The sequence below is a fragment of the Carassius auratus genome, chromosome 42, assembly GCF_003368295.1.
Source record: "Carassius auratus strain Wakin chromosome 42, ASM336829v1, whole genome shotgun sequence".
Classification (NCBI taxonomy): Eukaryota; Metazoa; Chordata; class Actinopteri; order Cypriniformes; family Cyprinidae; genus Carassius; species Carassius auratus.
The window spans coordinates 15,123,732-15,145,869 of NC_039284.1; the positions used below are offsets into that span (position 1 = coordinate 15,123,732).

A 22,138-nucleotide genomic window follows, 5' to 3' on the forward strand; every position below is an offset into this window, starting at 1 on the left:
CTGGCTCTCGTTGCTCATACAAGCGCTGCAACATGTCGTAAGTGCTGTTCCATCTTGTGTCCACCTCCTGCATCAGTTTCAGAGCTGGTCTGCCCATCAAGCCCTGCATCTCCACAAGCTTGTCCTTTGCTTTGCAGCTGGATCTAAATAACCCCACTATCTTTCTGGCTTTCTGTCGTATTTCATTGATGAGTGGGGTTTGATCTAGGGCCTTTTTTACAATTAAATTTAAATTGTGGGCAAAACATGGGACATGCCGAAGGTTCAGTAGCTGGGCACTTAAGATCATGTTGGATGCATTATCAGTCACCATACACTGAACTTTGGTGGTTATTCCCCACTCGGCCATTAGCAAAGCTTTAGCCTCCATGAGATGCTGGGCTGTGTGTGTTTGGTAAAACCTCCTTACACCCAGTACAACAGTTGCCAGCTTTGCCTCTGGTGTTATGTAGTGGCAAGTAACACCAAGGTATCCGTCCATATTAATGGAGGACCACATGTCAGCTGTAAGGCTAACAAAATCTGCCTTTTTTAGGTCCTCCATTGTCTTCTCCTTAGAAATGTTGTACCTTTCGGTTACCATCGTTTTAAGTGCCTTACGGGATGGGAGGACATAGCTTGGATCAAGTTTGTTCACAAAAGCCATGAAACCCTCATCCTCCACGATAGTGAAGGGCTGCAAATCCTTTACCACCATGTCTACAAGAGCCTCATCCAATTCCCTCTGTCTGCCTTTTAAAAGAAAATAAAGATAAAAGATTAAAAGTACTTTCACAAAACTAAATTTCAAAAAAAATAAAAGCTTTTTCAAGTTTGGAAAAGTTTATGCTCAGTGTGCAAAGACAGATCAAATACAATATAAAATTACAACAATTAGGAAAACCAAAATGTTGTCTTCAAGCCTATAAAAATATCTATGTAATACAGTGACTAAGTTTGTGAGATGTTACATTTACATATTCAGAGTGAAGCTGTTTTCAACATGATTGGGAGTTTTGGAAAAGATTGACGTTACGTTGTAAGGCTGGTGGACACAAGCCTAAGTCTATTTAAAACTATGGACTTTCTAAACAGTGTTACATGAAGTACATATTATATCAAACAATGTATACCTTGTTTAGATGGCCCAGCAGTGTCAGTAGCAGGCCTAGGTACAGGGGGAATGTTACCATCCTCTGCACACTGCAAAATGGCAGGATGAGTGCTCCTCAAATGGCGCATCATGGATGATGTATTGTTGAAGTAGGCTAGCTGCCTATCACAATACATACATCTCACTTTATTTGGGGTTTCCAAATGGAAATGCTCCCACACCACAGATTTACGGCATCTCTTCTGTGGAGCCTCCATTTCTATCTATTCTATTAATGTCTATATATATCTATCTATCTATGAATCTATATATTTATGAAAGTATATATATATATATGAATCTCTCTCTCTCTCTCTCTCTCTCTATATATATATATATATTAATATATGAATCTATATATAAATTTATATGTCTATGAATCTATCTATCTATATATATATGAATCTATCTAAATTCTATATCTCTAACTACTGTGCTATCTGTCAATATCTAACTTAGCCTATATAAATGTGTCACTATATCTATCCTAACTATCTGTCAGTCTTTAGTTTATCAGTAAATATATTTAACTTAAATGTAACCTAAATATAACTAACTAAATCGCACTATAAATGTCAATAAATCGTAAACGCTATCTCAAAATCTTTCTCCTCTCACAAAAACCCACGAGGTGAAGGTGCATTAACTCCTCTTTTAAACTTTGTGGCAGTTGAGACAGATGTGCGATTGTGTGGTTTGTTCCCGCCCCTGTCAATCAAACGCAGACTCGGCAAGCGTGCCACCTGTCGGTCGAGACACTTATGAAACGCGCAGAAGCTTCGTTTAGCCATAGTCACGTGACATGGGTGTTTTGAATCACAGTTCGGAGCAGTGTTTCGAAACATCTACGCTTCGGGATCTCGACACTGTGTCGAAACGTTAGTTTCGCGTCAGCCATCCCTACTGACCGTTCCCGGTCCGAAGCGGCGAAGCAGCGGCGTCAGGATCAGCTGCAGCGGTGGCGGTGCTCGGAGACCGAGCGGACCGGAGCGGAGGCGAGGAGCCAGGGCCCCGCTCCTGGGAACCGACGGGCCAGAGTGCGCTTCGCCCAGGGAGCGGTGTTCATGGCCGCCTGCTCCGCCGGAGACCGGGAGGAGGTCGCGGAGCTCCTGAGACAGGGAGCGGATATCAACCACGCCAATATCGACGGTCTAACGGCGCTGCATCAGGTAACCGGAGCACGTCTGATTGTTCACACCGAAGTTTGACTCGGTTTGGAAACTTTTGCGAAAGTTCACTAACTTTTCTGGGCGCCGTTCTCAGGATGTCTGAGATGATAAAAATAGCGTGTCTGCCAAAATCTGTTTTGGTGTTCGTGTTTCATTTTTGAAAAACAAATACAACGCAAAAAATATGACGTTTAAATAATCAATAATGTAAGCAAAGTGAAAAAGTAGTGAAATATTAAAATACATACGTGTACACAATTTAATTAATCTTGTTTTAAACATATATGAGTCAAATAATACTCAGATCCAAACAAAATATAGATTTTCGTAAAGAAGTAGTTTAAACTTGATTGGGGTCTAAAGGGGTCCTTTCTGTTTTGTTGTCAAATGACAACATTGTCGATTTGGTGTAGGACCTTTTTTCAAATATTAATATTATTTTAATATTTTAATATTAATTTTTGAAACAAAAGTGGTGCTTTTTTTAAGAGAAAATATATGTATATGTAAATATTTTTGTAAATTAAATGGAAAAATTTTTTTTTTCTTCAAATACTCTTTTTTTTCCGTCTTCTCACAATTCTGAGAAGAAAAGTTAAAATTGTGAGATGAAAAATTCACCATTAACAATTAATTAATTATTATAATTATAATTATTATTGTTATTATTGTTATTATTTTAATTTTAATTCCTTGGTGAAAACAAAAAAATAGAATTCTAAGAAAAATGTCAGAATTGTGAAAAAAAGTTAGCATTTATATCTCGAATTCTGATCTTTTTTCCTCCAAACTGCAAGAAACCAGATCTGAGTCTGAATTGTGAGGTAAAATTATTTTTTTTTTACACAAAAAAAAACTAACAAAAATAAAAATTCACTCAAATTCTCACTTTACAAAAGGTGTATTCAAGCCTCTTTTCTTTTTGTATAAATCTTAATGTAGTTGTGATCCTAATAAAAATGAGCATTATTGATCCAGATACAATGTATCAAACATCCTAAAAAGTATTGTTGGGTTACACTAATTCATCATAACAGACTTTTCTCGTCACTTTAAAACCTTGACTCGCAAACTGTAGAAATGCATTGGCTGTTTTTTGGGTCTGAATGCCCAAAGTGGGACATTATGTTAATGTACTATTATAATATCAGAAAGTGTATTTCCAGGACATATTTAGTGTTAGCAGTGTTGTTTTGCGCTAAGGCCAGTTGGTTCTGGACTGGAATAGTTGTATATTTTCGGCTCTTGTTGTCTTAGCCTCTTGTTTTTCGATGGAACAGTTTTCATCAGAAACCAGCTAATCCTGATCTAGAGCTTTAAATGAGTAAAAAGCCTGTTTTTAGTTGAAAAATGATCCTATGTTTGAGGTTATGTCTGTCTTGAATCTATTATAACAAGCTTCTGTTGAAGAGAGCCACTGACAAAACTGCAGAAGGTTTTGCTCAAATCCACTCTAGCCTTGAAATAATATGAAGTGCATGCTTCTTTGATTCAGGCCGGTGGTCATGTGGCGAGAGCAGCTATTGGCTGCCGCTCTGCTGATGTCATCAATGCCTCAGATTTGATGTCTTTGGGAAGTTCTGTGGAACAGCAGCTTTGAGTCTCACGTGAGCTCTTCTAAATGCATGCAGTCACCTGTGTTTGCATGCATTCTCTATCTAACATAGAAGCAGGAACAAGTCGTCTTTCTATGGAAGCCTGTTTCCGCCACAAGAGAAAAAAAAAAGTATTACAATTCTGACTTTATCAGAATTGTGAGCTGGGGAAAAAAAATGGTCCAAATTGTGAGATATAAAGTTTGCAGTTGCCTTTTTAATTTAATTAATTAATTTATCCTGTGGCAGAAACAATGTTCCATATATATCACCACAAAATAGAAAGAAATAATCAAATATTTTTATTAAATAAATGAATACACACACACACACACATATATATATATATATACACACACACACACACACACGCGTTAAATAATATATTTTTTGCATTATTTTTATGACAGTCAAGCAAATTTTACTCTCAAATTTTTATTTCCACAATGCTTGTTTATGTAATAAAGTAGTCATACATCATTATAGTCTGTATTGTACTGAATTTAATCTGATATTTAATTTATTAAAACTGTGGAAATAAATTACAATTATTTTAACAATGAGTTGTCCATATTTAATTTTTATATTAATTAGTAACAGTATTAGTAATAGGTTTTATTACTTCAACTAGAAGAGATATTGAAAGGTATAGGTTCTAGATTTTTAGATGCAGAGTTTACAGACATACACTTGTGGCATTCTGAGTGTGTTTCTGTCAGCGTTCTGTCAGTTTGTGTTGACGTGAGATGGATATGCAAAATTTTATGAGAGCATAAAATAAATTGAAACCACAGTTTCTTTATTACTCCCACTGTTACTCTGACTGAATAGCCTGGGAACACACTGCCTGCTGTTATGTGTGTGTGTGTGTGTGTGTTTGGCTCTGGACAGAATCAGTGTCACATCCTATCACCCTGTTTTGGCCTCACACACACACACACACACACACACACACACGTCACTCTCCTCCATCTCAGATAGAGTTACAGCGATGGTTTACTTTCTAATGGTCCTAAAGTAAACAGCGTTCGGTACACAGATGGAGGATTGTGAGCTGATCTTCTGTTAAAGCTTCCTCAGAAGAAACACAGCTCAAGTCAGTCCTTGGCTTTTATATTGTGCATCTATTTCAGCAATGCGAATTGTTAATATTAGCAAAATTTGTAATTTATGGAAAGTAGTTTTTTTTTGTGCCAGTTTGTGCTTTGTTTAATGAAAACATATAATATATATACTATACACTTCATAGCATATTGAATTATTATATTAATAAATATTAAATGTAATGAATTTTGGAATGTCTGGACACTGTTTGTCCTGGCTCATGTTCAAAAATAAAATACAATAAAGGGTTAAATTTATCCTGTAATCGTCCACTATTCCTTTAAATTTAGGTGATGGATATAGTCAAATTAAATTAAATATAGTCAAATATCAGTAGAACATTAAAATACTAAAAATATCACTAACACTAACATTGATTTATTGCGAGTTTAAGCACTATATATATATATATATATATATATATATAAAAAACACTATCTTTATAGTCATCGAAGCTGTATACACTATGAAATTAATCTCTTACTTTGTACATACATCTGTGCTTTGTTGTTTATGATGAGGGAATTCGCAAGAGTCTCGAATTCAGTCAGCGAACGCGCAAGCACTCAACAGAACTGATGAGTTTCAGTGATGACTCATCTGAAGGCTTCTGATTGGCCATTGCATTCCTAAGCTCAACAGAATTGTGTGTGATTGGTTAAAATGCGCAACACTGTAAAAACGCCTAAAATGAAATATGGTGCAACATGAGCAGATCTTAATTTAATCCCGCAATCGACACTGTCTATTCATATTCACTTTGTTGGCAACAGATGTAATAGATTATATTTGTTTGTGCAGGAGCATTTTTGTCCAATTAAATGGCATTTTTTTTTTGTCCCCTTGGCCAGCCTTACACATGCTCCTTCTATGGTATGAGTTTATTTGAATGTATGTCTGAGAGTTTTTAGAAAAGCCTCTGTATAATGCATATTAACATTCATAGGTTCATCGCTGCTTTGTTTACAGCGGTAACCCTGGAAATGCTTTAAGCTCCACCTGCTGCGGCATCCATAAGGGCTTTGTTTACAGTGGTAACCCTGGAAACACTTTAAGTTCCACCTGCTGCGACGTTCGTAAAGGCTTCGTTTACAGCGGTAACCCTGGAAATGCTTTAAGCTCCACCTGCTGCAGCGTCCATATGTGCTTAGTTTACAGTGGTAACCAAGGAAACGCTTTAAGCTCCACCTGCTGCGGTGTTCATAAGGGCTTCGTTTACAGCGGTAACCAAGGAAACACTTTAAGCTCCACCTACTGCGGCGTTCATAAGGGCTTCGTTTACAGCGGTAACATTTTATTTATATTTTGTCTTAAATCTCATTTTGTTAATCAAAAAGAATCGTGAATCGAATCAAATTGTGAGTTGTGAATCGTTACATCCCATATATATATATAATATATAGATGTATATATATCTCATTATCGTGAGACTATGATAGGTTTTCTTAATATTTTGAATCAGTTTTTATAATTATATTTTCCATTTCATATACATTTTTATATGCCATTTTTATACGCCTAAATAACTTTTATTTATAGCAATTTTAGTTATTTTAGTACATCAGTGTAAACTAAACAATACAAAAACTTAGTTAAGTTTTTACAAATATTTTATTGCATCACAGATAACATTTATTTTAAATAATGAAAATGGATTTAGTTTTAGCTAACTACATTCATATTCATATTTGTAGTATGTCTTTTATATTAATAATCGTTACATGTGTGATGATAGTTTGTCGCTTCACTCATCCCGATCTTGGTTCTGTTGTTCTGTTGTTGCTTAGTAACAGGAATTAAACATAGTCAGTGTTCTAAGTTTTCCATGCCTTCCAACCAAAGGCTTTTGCTCTCTGTCGTTCTCCAGTGAGTGCATGGAAAACATTCTTCATGCAGTACAAGCGGCTGTTGTCATAGGCAAAGGGCAGTCGCTCTCTGACTCTCTCACACACACACACACACACACACACACACTCTCATTCAGATGTTTGACAAGCTCCTCGATTTAAAGTAGATAAACAATGTACAAGCTGCTCTACAGCATGCTAACAAACAGTGTTTTAGTTACATAGATATCATAAATATGAAATATGACAGCTATATAAATAAAAATACAATTAAAAGGGGGCCTTTTAAATAGCTTCAGGGTTGAAGGACAATTGTTGGCAGTAACTTTATAATCCGTTTTTAAATTAAGTCTCCTCTGCTCACTAAGCCTGCATTTATTTGAACTAAATGATTTAAAATGACTTACCATTTAAAATAACTTTTTTGTTTTTATTTGAATGAATTTAAAAATGAAATGTATTTCCTGTGGTGCAAAACTGAATTTTCAGCATCGTTACTCCAGTTTTGCCGCTCACAAAACATTTCATACTAATATCAAAGTTGAAAATATTGTAAATTGCTGCTTAATATTTTTGTGGAAACCGTGATACTGTTGTTTTCCACCCAAAAGAACCGCATTAATACATAAATACACAATTTATTTATTTTTTTTGTCAGGTTGAATGCATCAAACTTCAACAGAAAATCTAGCACTAAATGCAATGATCTAAACAACTTCATTTATTTTATTAAACTTTATGTAAGTAAATGTATAATTAGCAGTAGATTTGTGATAATTGGGTTGCAATTATCAATAAAACTTGACATGGATTTGGAAAAAAATTTTGGACTCTAGAATTTTTCTTAGTACAGACGAATCCACATCATGTGTAACATTAAAGATTGAAAATAATTAACAACAGTACTTCATTATTGGAAAAGCTACAGTATTTTGAAAACATGAGCTACTTTTAAAAATGTAGTTGAGGTAGTAATGCTGCTTTATTACAGCCTGCAGATGTACAGTATATGTACAGTAATGCATCATCATGTAAACACTTCGATGTCAGCCGTGTCTGACTGAAACTGTATGGACATTAAAACAGATTTCCCATAATGCAACATGACACAGTGTTGTAAATGTCTTTAAGATTGTCAATAGTTATTCACACCGAGTGCTCATCTATGATGCATCATGTTATGTTCATTAATTTGCATGTTATGTGTAATCTAAGGTCAAAGGTTATGGGAAGTGTCTTATTTTTGAAAAATACATGTACAAACTTGATAATCAATTATTTGACCATAGAGGTGTATGTAACGAGGTTTTTAGAGTTAACAAAAACTAAAACTATATATAAGAAAATGTGTTACTTAAAATAACGATAACTGAAATCAAATAACATTAAATCTTACACTTATGTTATTTTAGCTAGTTGCCAAAAAACATTTCTCATAGTCAAAATTATACCTTGGCAAATAAATGAAGGGTTAAATTTGAAGTCCTAAAATTAAAAACTAAAACTAAACTAATAATTATTTAAAACCATTTAGACATAAAGAAAAAATTCAAAGTGGCAAAATCGAATTAAAACTTTAAACAAATAAAAATGATAAAAACAAGAAGAATTAAAAATATGATTTAAAAACTATAAAAGTATCTCAATGATACTAAAATGCAACTGGAATGCACAACATATATAAGTGAAAATATCAGTATTAGCCAAAATTAGCATTAATTAAATATTGTTGTTGTTACTTTTATAACAATTTTATAATGTCTTACATATTATGTTTCTGAAAAGTGTGTCCGAGCCACTGTTGTTTTAATATAATTCATATACTGTTATAATTTTTGTTTATATAACATTTTTTTTATTTTAATATTTTGTTTTAATTTTAATTTTAAAGTTTTAGTAATTAATTAGTAAATTAGTTAAATGATGTATATATTTATGTGTTAGTACTTCAACCTAAAATAAACTAAAATTAGATATTTTGAATGGTTTTGGTTTTAGTCAACAATAATAACCCTGATCTGAACAACTCACATTTGTATCATATTGGTTATTTGCCATAACATAACATTTTCTTGAACATTTTTAAATCTGAGCGTCAAACTTTAATAACTACTCAGCAGTTGTCATGACTATATTAAAGAGTTGTTTTTTGGTTTTCTGCATGTTTATGTTGATTAAACACATGTTCTGGTTCTCTCGTCAGGCCTGTATTGATGAAAATGCAGAAATGGTTCAGTTTCTGGTGGAGAGCGGCAGTGATGTGAACAGAGGAGACAATGAAGGCTGGAGACCTCTCCACGCCGCCGCCTCCTGCGGCTTCATCCAGATCGCTAAGTCAGTAATGCATTTCACCGTCTAGTGAGCTGTCTACCTAGATGACATGATGCTCCCTTCTGAGATGCCTTGTACTCTGAATTCAGAGTTGTTTTTAGGGTGTTGATAAAATGAGCTAAATCGAATTAAAATGCATGTTTCAGCTGTTTTACCGTTGCATCAATGTCATTTTTTATTTTTGTTTCTCCGCCCATTGCAGGTACTTGATCGAACACGGCGCTCATGTAGGAGCGGTGAACAGCGAGGGAGAACTTCCTCTGGACGTGGCCACAGAGGACGCCATGGGGAGGCTGCTGAAAGCAGAGATCAAAAAACAGGGTGAGAGATTCAAACCCTAGAAAAACAGAGCGAAAGAAGGAGTTTGAGTTTGTAGAAAGACTGGGATATCAGAGCAGTATTGGCATTGTTAACTAAATCTAAAACTATTAAAAAGATAAAATAAAATACAAAAATAAATATTAGACGAAAAACTTTAACCAAAAAAAAAAAAAAAAATGATACCGTGGCAAATAACTGAAATATGTTACGTTTGAATTTCTAAAATGAAAAAAAAAAAAAAAACACTTTTTTTCCCACTTTAGAAATTCTAATTGATCATATTTCAGTTATTTGCCAGTTATATGTGTATAATAAATATAAAGAAATAATATATAATGTATAAAAAAACATGCGCACATAACAAAATTTAAATATTAAAATAAATTCTAAATATTAATAAATACTATAATACATTACTATAAAACACTGGTTTGCATGAATGATCAGTGCTAAATATTAGCCTATATCTTTCCAGAATGTTTTGTGCTTGAAGCTGCTTACAGATACATGTGATCACATCACATTTTCTGTGTAAAAATGTATTTATCCTGTTGCATCAGACTCAACAACAGTAAAGGACCGCCTGCTCACCTGTCAATCATTCATGCTTAACTTTACTGACTGTATAATTGTGTTTATAGGGAAATCATTCTCTCATCAAAAAACAAAAAAAGTGCTTCAAATTGACCCATTTTTGTGCAAAATATAATTTCTCAGTTCGATATCACAAATCTTAAACACACCATCTGTCTGATCGTGTCCCATTAAAACCTTAGTCGATGCACAAACGCCCACAGAAGCTCGTTGTAGGTGTGTTTGTGTGTGTGTGTGTGTTTATGGGATGTTTGGGTTTAATAGGAACAGCATGTGAATTTCCCACATCAGAAACGTAATTAAAAACAATGGAGCTGTGCAAGGATTTTATAAACTTCCTCCTGCAGCTCGTTAACAGTGATCGGTTTTGTGAAATGTGAGTGTGTCTTTTCGTGTCCACACGAAAGTGAACATTTATTGAAAATGTACTTATCAGCTGGCCATCCAAGATATAGGTGAGTTTGTTTCTCCATCAGATTTGGAGAAATGTATCATTGCGTCACTTGCTCACCAATGGATGTGAATGGGTGCCGTCAGAATGAGCGAATCAGCTGTTTGTACTCTCATTCTGACGGCACCCATTCACTGCACTGGTGAGCAAATGGATCTATATCATGGACGGGTGAGTAATTTTCATTTCCGGGTGAACTATAATTTTAAGTCCTTAAGAACAAATTGATTTCGAACCAATGAAAACACACGGTTCCTCAAATTACTTTTAATATATTAATATGCTATAAACAATGGCCTGTGCTGCCTGAGAAAGCACTATAATTGCATTTTTTTTGTAATGAATTGTCAGGTATTGATGTGGATCAGGCCAGGAGAGAGGAAGAGCGAGTGATGCTGCAGGATGCGATGGCCGTGTTGGCAGGAAGTGGCTCTCTGCTCCCTCATCCGAACACTCAGGCCACAGCGCTGCATGTCGCTGCTGCTAAAGGGTACATCGAGGTGTTAAAGTGAGTGCGAGACACTTCATACTAAACTCTAAATGACTCTAAACAATGAATAATTAGTGAATATTTTGATATGACATGATATGGCCCTAGGGATTTGTTTTGGCCAGTCATGCAACAAGCCAATCAGAAAGACTGTTTGCCCATGAATCAGTTTGTTTGTGTTTGTTGTCAAAGTTGTGAAACGTCTGAAATCAGACTTTTTTTGTTCAATGATTCTGGATCACCATGCATCTGTCTTTTCCTAGCTCTCCTTTCAGTGCATTCAGATCTTTGTGTTTCTGTGTTCATCAGGGTGCTGTTGAAGTGTGGGATAGATGTGGACAGTCGAGACAGTGATGGATGGACGGCTTTTCACGCGGCGGCTCACTGGGGACAGGAAGAGGCCTGCGTTCTGCTGGCTGAACACATGTGTGACATGAATGCCGTCAATAACGTGGTACATGGGCTACTGTGATCATGATTTACTCATCCCTCAAGCCATCCTGGGTGTATATGACTTTCTTCTTTCAGACGAATACAATTGGAGTTATATTTAAAAATGTCCTGGCTCTTCCAAGCTTTATAATAGCAGTGAATGGGTGTTGAGATTTTGAAGCCCATAAAAGTGCATCCATCCATCCATCATAAAAAGTGCTCCAGGTGGTTCACAAAGGCCTTCTGAAGCGAATCAATGTGTTTGTGTGGGAAAAATATCCATATTTAAAATTGTATAAACCATAATCTCTAGCTTCCGCTAATGCGTATATATGAGAGAAAGGCGTTTTCTGTGGATGACATTGGTGTTGCTTAAGCTCCAGTAAAAAAAATGACGAACGCGGAAGCAACCGGTCACAAATTAGAAGTAAAAAAACAATGATCTGTAAAGAAAAATGTCAGAGGATTAAAAAAAAAAAGCCAATAGGAGACTGGTTTTCCTTTTCTGTAAACAAAACTTAGTTTTGACGAGACTTTACAAGTTTTAAATATGTATTTTTTTACACAAATGCATCACTTGGCTTGAGAAGACATGCATTAACCCCTAAGATCAGTGTGGAGCACTTTTTATGATGCATGGATGCACTTTTTTTTGGGGCTTCTAAATCTCAACACCCATTCACTGCCATTATAAAGCTTGGAAGAGCCAGGACATTTTTAAATATAACTCCAATTGTATTTGTCTGAAAGAAGAAAGTCATATACACCCAGGATGGCTTGAGGGTGAGTAAATCATAAGCTAATTCTCATTTTTAAGTGAACTATCCCTTTACAAAACAGTAAATAAATGGGAATAAGTATAATGCATCATAATCAAGTGTTGATTGTGTATTTGTGTACCATAGGGCCAGACTCCACTCGACGTAGCCGATGAAAACATTGTTGATAACTTGGAAGAACTGCAGAAGAAGCAGAACGCCGTAAGTTTTGCATGTGTTTATATGTCCGCTATCTTATCACGTCTTGGGATTATGTTCAAAGAACGCTTTCACTCCAAGAAAATAAGCAGAAATCTTCACCACATGAATGTCCAATAAAACAGCAGCGTTTATGTGTTGTACGGTGATCAGGCACACCATGACAGAACATTAAGATTGAAATGATGATGAGCGGATGTTGATGTTTGTTTCTCCTAAAGATGCGTTTAGAGAAACAGAAGATCCAGACGCCCGTCATTGAGACCAGCCCACCTGTTTCCACGGCACTATCTCGCCCTCGCAGGTAACATCCAATCACGTGTCTGCATCCAAACACATCACTTCCTGTGTGACAAAAACCCAGAATGAATCAGTTATTTTTGACTCAGAGTGTTGAATCAAATACTGATTCATTATTGAATCTTGCCTTAGTGTGCATCACGTTCAGCTCTCACTGATTGGCTGGTTTTCATGTCACCTGTAGGACGTCCATCTCTCGTATGAGCAGTAGAGAGAAGATCACCCTTCATGAGCGAGAGAAACTTGCTCCGCCCACACTCCAGACTCCGCCCACAGAAGAAGACGAAGAGGAGTCGACACGCACAGCCGGCCAATCAAAACCCTCCAGCAGCTCCAGTTCAGAGGAAGACAGCGAATCAGAGAGTGACGCCGAGTCAGGTGACCGAAACCCCGCCCATTTTTATTCTGGAACTCAAAAATCACATTAGCTAACGATTTTTGTCTGTATTTTTTTTCAGAAAAAGCAAAAACTCGAGAAATGATCAACAACTTGAACAACAAACGCAATGCAGCGTCCTCCGTGAGTTCTGTGAGCAGCACTGCCCTTAACCAAATTAAACAGGTGACTGACGGAGAACTGCTAATGCATTCAACTTGTTCAAAGCATTGCATTTTCTCAAAGAGGTTTAGTGTCCAAAACAATCTGACAAATTTCTGTCTTTCCAATATGAGAACTTATTGAAGATGATTTTCTGAATCCAGACACATTTTAAAATATTAGTGCTAATATATATTTATAATAGTCACAAATCAATTGCAGCCAATTCAGCTGCCCAAAATTGAGAAATTGTCAGTGATAAAACCCAATCATTACTGTATATATATTTGAAAATTGTAATGATTTTTTAACATTTTGGAGTGAAAGAAATATATTGTGAAAATATAATATAGTAATTCTTATTTTAGTATTCTTGAGATATTATTATACTTTTTGGTTAATATTTTGAATTAGTTTTTATTTTAATATTATTGTTTTTAAAATTAAATTAAAATGTTTCTTATTTTAATTTTAGGAAATATTTAATAAGTTTTTATTAATGTTTATTTCCTTTTTAACTTTAGTTGTTTTAGTGCATCAAGTTAAATAAAATAAAAATGATATGTTGTTTTGGCAACTAGCTTTTTTTTTTTACTTTATATTACATTTTATTTCAAATAATGAAAATGGTCTTTGTTTTTACTTTTAGTTAAATATAATAATAAAATACAATAAAACGTATATTGCTAAAAAAACAGAATCATCATAACCACCTAGTCCTTATACAAACTAATGTGTAAATATGTAATATCTAAAATATTTGAATGTATTTGTAATTATATAATATAATATGATAGTGTGTGGTCTGCTTGTAGGCTGAACCTGTCCGGACCCCGGTGACTGAGGCTCCAGGTTCCTGGAGAACGTCTTTGCGTAAAGCAGGCAGTTCTGTGACCCTGGGCTCTGCCGTGACCTCTGACCCAGCCAGCGAGGCCCTCAAGGACCCCGAGACGAAACTGGGAATGTCACGCTCTGCATCCAGTCCCAGACTGAGCTCTGAATCTGACAATAAGGTGACAGACACAGATACTGTATGATCTGTTCGGGGGAGTGGGATTCATTTGATCAAAAGTGTCAGTAAAGGCATTTATAATGTTAAATGTTTTCTTTCCATTAATCCTGAAAACGTGTTTCATGGTTGCCACAAAAATATTAAGCAACCCAACTGCTTTCATCATTGATAATAATAAGAAATATTCGATATATTAATGTATATACTGTATTAATGTTATGTTCTGTGTTATGTATTATGTTATGTTGTTATATTACGTTATGTGTTGTTATGTTATGATGTTGTGGTGTTATATGTTATGTTATGCATTGTGTAATGTTTTGTGTTGTTGTATTATGTTTATGTTTGTGTTGTGTTTTATTATGTTTGTGTTGTGTTGTCTCAGAATGATGTAATTTGTGTTCAGGAGCCCAGGTTGGCCCGTGTCCAGCCCACTCCGTCCAGACGCCTCTTCAGCATCTCTGACACCAGCACTAACCCTGAACTCTCCAGCAGGTGAGAGACACAGGAAACACAGAGACTATTTCCTGTTCCGAGTGTTCTCCACGCTCATCCTCCTCCTGTGTGTGTGTGTGTGTGTAGCTTGCTGAGCCGGAGCTCTTCATACACGCGCCGATTGAACAGCCAGTCCAGCGGTGAAGTGTCGGCTCCGAAACCCTCGTTACCTCGCAGCTCATCTTATGGAAGGAAACTTGACGACCCTTCGGTGACCTCTGTAACCACGGCGACCTCTGGACTGAGTCGCCTCAATAACCTGATCGCTCAGAGGTGCGTGTGTCTCCGATCGCGTGAATTGACCGCATCTTTTTTGCATTCGTATAATCTGGTGTCTCTCTCACAGGCTGGCTCAGGAAGAGGCTGAAAAGAAGGAGCCTGTCCCGAATTCTGTAACCACGAGCACATCAGGCGAGCCAGAGACCAAACAGAGACGCAAGTGAGTGTGTGATCTGGTCTACCAGCTCTTTCTAACAAGACCAAAGTCCTGCAGCTGGCTGTCTAAGTGTTCAACCATCGAGACCAGTCTGGTCCAGCTGCAAGCTAGTTATAGCAGTGTTTTCCTTGCTTTGTGTGTGTGTGTAGGTCCTATCTGACTCCAGTGCGTGATGAAGAAGCAGAAGCTCAGAGAAAGGCCCGATCCAGACATGCGCGTCAGTCCAGACGCTCCACACAGGTCAGTCTGGCCTCATGACTTCAGTCCAGTGTTGTTATTGTTAACTACATATAACTCTTTCCCTGCAATTAACGAGTTAACTCATCATTTAGAAGACAACACTTCAACGGCTTTTTGTGTTTTCACTGTTATACACTTGGGGGCGCTATAACACATCTTCTGAACGAGTACAAAACCTCCCGAACAAAAAACACACACGTGAACTGGAGGGAAAAACTAGCGATCTCTTATCTAAACAGATGCATATGATTAATAATGTGATTATCAGCAACAGACAGCATATAAATGAAAAGTGCATAGTGTAACTGAGCAAAATGTTGATTCAGGAAGTGGTATGCATGCATGATTTACTGGATTTATGCTTTGATAATCCTACTGAATATTATCCAGATGTAGGTTTTGATAAAAATATGATTCTCACCTTATACATTTTTAGGAATCATACCTATATTCAAGTTTTAATAAAAAAATAATGCTTTAAGCTAAAATAAAACTGATTTATAAGTTTAGGCTTTGATCTTTATTTTGGTGTATTGCATATTTAAATATTAATAATGTAAAATATATCAAATTTTTGTGAAAATCATCAACTTTTTTTCAAAAATGCTGGCGGGGAAAGAGTTAAAATGAAAACTATTTTAAATAAAAAATATTGCTTTGTCAACTTACTGAAATAGAAAAAAAAATGGCAGACACATAATTATGAAAACACATTTTTGTTGTATTTTATATGATTTATTTTTGAAAATGTTTTTTTAAAAATTATATAATAGTATATAAATAATGAAATGACACATTAAAACACATTTTGACTGTAAAATTGAGCAGGATTGATCTGTTTGAAGTAAATCAGTCACTGATTTCAACTCGGGTCGATCTGAAATCAGTGATATCACAATGATATCACAGCTATTGGTGCTAGGAAAAACAGGGTCTAAGGCTGTATGACCTTTAACCCTGAACTCTGACTTTAACTCGACACAAGCGTGTGTGTGTAGCGCAGTGTTGTGTTTGTGCGCAGCTGGAGTGTGACCGCTGTGTTTGCTCTTCAGGGAGTTACTCTCACAGACCTGCAGGAAGCGGAGAAGACGATGAAGACGGAAAACAAGGAGAAGGAGAAGAAAGAAGAGGAGGAGAAAGAAGGGAAGCAAAAGAAGGGAGAGGAAGGGGTGAGAAAGCTTGAGTTTAATCCAAATATCTGCATTTGTTCTGCACCAGTCAGAAATATTAAAGTTTTTTTTTTTTTTTTTTGTACTTTATCAAACTGCTCAAGAGCTGAATTGATGCCTGAAAAATAGCAGAGGAAGAAAATGTTTGAGAAACCTGTTTGGAAACAATCACTAGCAGTGTTTGCGAAGTCAAGAATCAGTATTTTAATCAAACTGTCTGTGAATGTGTGTATAAAATTTATTAATTAATGTTTACTTCTGCACAATAAAAGATTATAATAAAAATTATAAATATGTATATTTACATTGTTTTTTTATATATATATATATATATATATATATATATATATATATATATATATATATAAAATAAAAAAAAAATATATATATATATATATATATATATAAATATATTTAAAATATATTTATTATTTCTTGTGCAGGAAGTGAGCTGGCGGTCTCGTATTGCTAACCTGCAGAAGTCAGATTTGCTGGGACTCACACTTCCTCCTGGTGCTCCACGTCCCGACAGACAGGGTGACCTTTCACCTTCGACCCTTATCACTGGATTTCATAATACTACACTGATTGGTTTAGTCATGTGATTGTCCGTAACACTGTTTCTGTGTGGTGTGTCAGATGCAGACAGCGAGGAGCGAGCGATGGAGCGCAGGAGAGCCAGAGCGAGGAGGAGAGGGAAAACTGGAGAGGTGAGGAAGACCAGGACACGTGATTGAAGCAGGAGCTCAGAAATACTGCCTGGATTTAAACATTTACTCTGTTTTCAGAGCGATGACAATGACCCCAGTGGAGAGGAGAGTAGCAGTGGGCGGGACCCACAGGTCTGACCAATCAGCATGCACTTTTGAATTGATTGACAGCGATAGAACTTAATGAGGGAACATATAAAGAAATGTATTTAATTCATGTAATATTACTACATTTTAAATATTTATTTAAATATTATTTAATGCAATTATAATTTTTTAAATATAATTTAATATGTGTATATAAATATATACACATTTAAAATATTTATTTTAGTATTAATTTTAATACTATTTAATGGAATTATAAATTAAATAATTAAATTTAAAAAAAATATATAATATATAAGTGTGTGTGTGTGTAAATTTTTTTTAAATTTACACTAGTTAGTGTCCCTTATGTATCAACATATATTACATTATCATATTTAAAATATGTAATGTTATTAAACAATTTATTTCAAAGACGTGTAATATTGAAATGAATATTAAGTCATGTATTTAAATATTTGCATATAAGTTTAGTCTGATTAGTGTCATTTGTTAAGTTTTTGTATGTGTTTTATGGTTTCTGGCTGACATGTGAAATATTTTGTGTTTTCTTCCTGCAGACAGACAGACACACGAGCAGCAGGTACGAGTCTGACCTTTGACCTTTCACGTTGTTTGGTGATCTGAGCGTCCGTCTCATTCAGTCCGTGTCTTTGCTTCCTCTCAGGTCTGATTCGGTCTTGAATGATTGTATTCTCACGAGAGGATCAGAATCCAGGGACTTTAAGAAGGTCAGCAGGGGTGTGTGGCTCAGCCGCTTGTGTCAGCAGGAGGTTTGTGTGTGTCTGATGTCTGTCTGTGTGTGTGTGTGTGTGTGTGTTTCAGATGTTTGAGGAGATGTCCAGAGAGAACCGCCATCTGCAGTCACAGTTGTCAGACACACAGAGAACCATTTCACTGACCCGGGTGGATCTGGAAAAGGCCACACAGGTACACACACACACGCGTTTGCTTTTGTGTAAAGTGTGTTCATCCCATAGGCGTAATGGTTTTTATACTGTACAAACTGTATATTCTATGGCCCTACACCTAACCCTCACAGGAAACTTTGTGCATTTTTACTTTGTATACAGTGTATTTGACTCCTGTCCGTGTTTGTGTTTGTTACAGAGGCAGGAGAGATTCACGGACTGCACGGCTCTACTGGAAATGGAAAAGAAGGTGAGTTTATAGAACAGAAGTAAAACTGAAGTAATGAAAAGCATGTGCATGTTTCCCCTCTATAGATGTTTGGATTCTTCTGTCACTCCACATGCTTGTTTTCTCTCGTCTCAGGAGAAAAAGATGTTGGAGAGGCGTGCTTCTGAGTTAGAAGAGGAGTTGAAGGTGAGAGCATGTGATCATGGAAGGCTTGTTCTGATTGGCTCTTTCACTCGGTTCTGAATGCTGATTGGCTGAGAGGCGACTGAAATGTTGTGAATGTAAATATTAATACTTTATCCCTGAGATGAGTAAAACCAGTTTAACAAGGCATTTGCTTTACACACAGATTGATTACAAGCTGATCAAGTGACCAAAATGAAATAAAACGTAAAGAAAAAATAACACATTAATATTAATTGTATTAATATTAATAATATTGATTTTATTAATAATTAATGATATACGCTTGACATAAATGACAGTACTTGGGCAGCAGCCATTAAAAAATGTAAAACAAAAATACAAATAATATAAAAAAAAATTTATATAATGTACTATGAAAAATCACAATTTAAAAATTTGTTTGAAAATATGAAAATGACAAAATAAACTAAAATATGATTTTAATGTAAATTATATATATTATCCTTAATATAATTGTATAATTAATATTCATTTATAAATTAATATGTAATCAACATAAATGACAGTCCCTGGTCAAACTAAAATGTAAAATAATAATAATAATAATTAAATTAAACAAAAAAACTAAAATGAATGTATATAAGTTAATTGTTTTTTATTAATATAATATTAATCATTATTATTATTAATACGTTTTAAGTAATAATACATCATTATAATAATAGTTCATTATAATCAAATCATTGTTATTAATAATATTGATTTTATAAATTGATTTATTACAATTAATAATTGGCAACAAAAAAATCAAACTAAAATGTAAAACAAAAATAACATTATGTTATAATATAATATAATATAATATATAATACAATATAATATAATATAATATAATATAATATAATATAATATAATATAATATGGTTAAAAACTGTATGGACTGCCTTTTAGGTGTTCTCTTTATTCTCACATTATTTGTAAACCAGCAGCCTGAACATTATTCAAAACATCTCCTTTTGTGTCATATGGGTTTGTAATAATATGAGGTGAGTCAATGATGCCAGTATTCTCAGTTCATCTTTAGAGAGCTCAGGTGTGTCTGTTGTGCAGGTTTTAGGAGATCTGAGAGCCGACAACCAGAGGCTGAAGGATGAGAACGGTGCGCTCATCAGAGTCATCAGCAAACTCTCCAAATAGAGCGAGAGGAGGAGCAGACGACAGACAGAGAGAGAGAGAGAGAGAGAATCCGTAGCATCCTTCCTTCCCGAGAGCCAAAGGAGAGGAACATCAGACGCGAGGAGCAATGTCACTGTGTTATGATGACTCACAGTTAGCCGTGATCTTTTATCTTCCTGTGTGTGTGTGTGTGTGTGTGTGTGTGCCGTGTTTGAACTTCATCCGTGTTCTCAGGGAGGATACGGCGTAGTTCAGCTCTCGGTCTCTCTCTCTCTCTCTCTCTCTCTCTCACACACACACACACACACACACACACACACTGGCACTCGTACAGGGACGCACGCATGCTCCATGCACATTCCCATAAGCGTGAGCGCACACACACTCCACACATTCCACGAGTCTCAGGCAGCTGAAGTCTGCAGTATTTTTGCATCTTTGTACACACACACACACACACACACACGATTGAGAGGCTGGTGGTCTGAATATGTCTCCAGCGTCACAATCATTGGTTGACATCGATTCGTTTTAAACACGCCAGGCTGTCGTTTCACCGTCACGCCACACTTCCAGCGATCCACGAGGAAACGTCTACTTGTGTGGTTTGTGCGTCTTCTCAGGCGAGGCCCACGGCTTCTGTTTATTCTGTAAATGTACAAATATCATGCATCTGAACTCATAACGCTATAAACTGTTACTTGATATCAGCTTATCTTTCTCCACGTGTTGGTTTTCTAATATATTGAATGAATGTTGGCACTTAATAAAATATGTGTGTTTGTAGCCTAGTGCCTGATTTTTATTTTTTATGTTTTCTCTGCTGTGGTTTATTGTTGTGTAAGATGGCAGTTCGTGAATTATTTTGATATTGATCGACATAACTGACAGTCCCTGGTCAGTGGCCAATAAAACTAAAATGTAAAAGAAAAATATTAATTTAAATTGAAAAAAATAAATAAAAAAGAAACACTATTATATTAAAAAAATCAATATAATTCTAAAATGTAAAACATATATATATGTGTGTGTGTGCGTGTGTGTGTGTGTGTATATAGATATATAAAATAATTGAGCCCTAATCAGTAGCCAAATAAAATGTAAAACAGTGTAAAATATCGGAAAAAAATATATGTAATATATCAATGTAAATTATTTTATTTTTTATTGTATTTAGGTCAGTGCACTGGACAACACAACCCAACCAAAAGTTTTCATATTCATAATTTTTAGGCATTATATGTCCATTTGTTTCAAACTGTAATCAAACTATCATAAGAGCCTTTAATTGAGTCGAGCTTGCAACAATAAAACGTGTTCAAACATTTATATCTAACATTTCTAGACATTACGAAGTATAAATGTTCCATATATTATTTTGGTAACGAATCATTTTCATTTGACATTTTTTATGATTGATTATTACCTTTTTTATTAAACTCATGAACCCCTTGCATTTCCTACGAAGCCCACTTTGGGAAACCTTGATGTAATGTAAAGTTAATGCACTTCAATGCATTACAAACAACAAATGGAATATATTTGGATATAAATCAATCTGGTACAAACAGATCCTATTTAAATAAGTTAGTTCAAGTCTGATTATATTACCTAAAAGGAGTAATTAATGGATTACATTCCTAACTATAATTAATTTTGATGTCATTTGGAAGCAGACGACGACCAGCACTGTTCATATTCATCCCTTCGATCTACTTTCCATGGAAACTTCTTCACTACAGTTTTGTGTGTAATATATGCAAGCTCCAAAGTTTAATTTAAAGATTTGATTCAGTATTTTGGGTCATTTGTGTTCAAACATTAGCATTATTAAGTATTGTTGTTCTCTCTTTCTCTAATGCTGTGTGCATGTCTAACCAGATGCCTTCATCATCAGATAGCGAAGAACAGCTGGAATAATGGATCCCACATTCCCACAGAGAGAAGGACAGGAAGTTAGAGTAAAGCTGGACAGTGTGAGAGCTAACGGCATAGTGATTCATTCAGAGGCTCGTTCTTCTCGACTGACACCTTGTTTAGAAGGTCAAGAGAACAATAAGAGGCTAACAGAGAAGCATGAGGCTCAGAGAAAGTTAAAAATCACTTCTTATTGGGAATTTTGACACGTGCTGTGCACATCAGACATTTGGCTCTCGTTAGCGTTGGCAGAAAACTAAATGACCCCTTCAGAATGAATGCCATCCTCTCATCTGTTTGTCTCATC

At 35.4% G+C, this 22,138-nt stretch overlaps 1 protein-coding gene across 1 annotated transcript; it reads left to right on the plus strand.

Annotated features, from left to right (window-relative positions):
* Positions 1-1,121: 1,121 nt before the first annotated feature.
* LOC113060311 (protein phosphatase 1 regulatory subunit 12A-like) lies at positions 1,122-20,701 on the plus strand. The gene is made up of 25 exons (XM_026229182.1): positions 1,122-1,134; positions 1,955-2,301; positions 9,051-9,181; positions 9,381-9,499; positions 10,896-11,052; positions 11,344-11,488; positions 12,372-12,446; positions 12,665-12,747; positions 12,928-13,121; positions 13,202-13,305; positions 14,097-14,294; positions 14,700-14,788; positions 14,876-15,061; positions 15,135-15,227; positions 15,374-15,464; positions 16,517-16,633; positions 17,077-17,170; positions 17,273-17,343; positions 17,422-17,475; positions 18,012-18,034; positions 18,119-18,182; positions 18,277-18,381; positions 18,562-18,612; positions 18,727-18,777; positions 19,849-20,701. Exons 1-25 carry the CDS (start codon positions 1,122-1,124, stop codon positions 19,933-19,935), a joined length of 2,742 nt encoding a protein of 913 aa, XP_026084967.1. The 3' UTR covers positions 19,936-20,701.
* Positions 20,702-22,138: the final 1,437 nt, after the last annotated feature.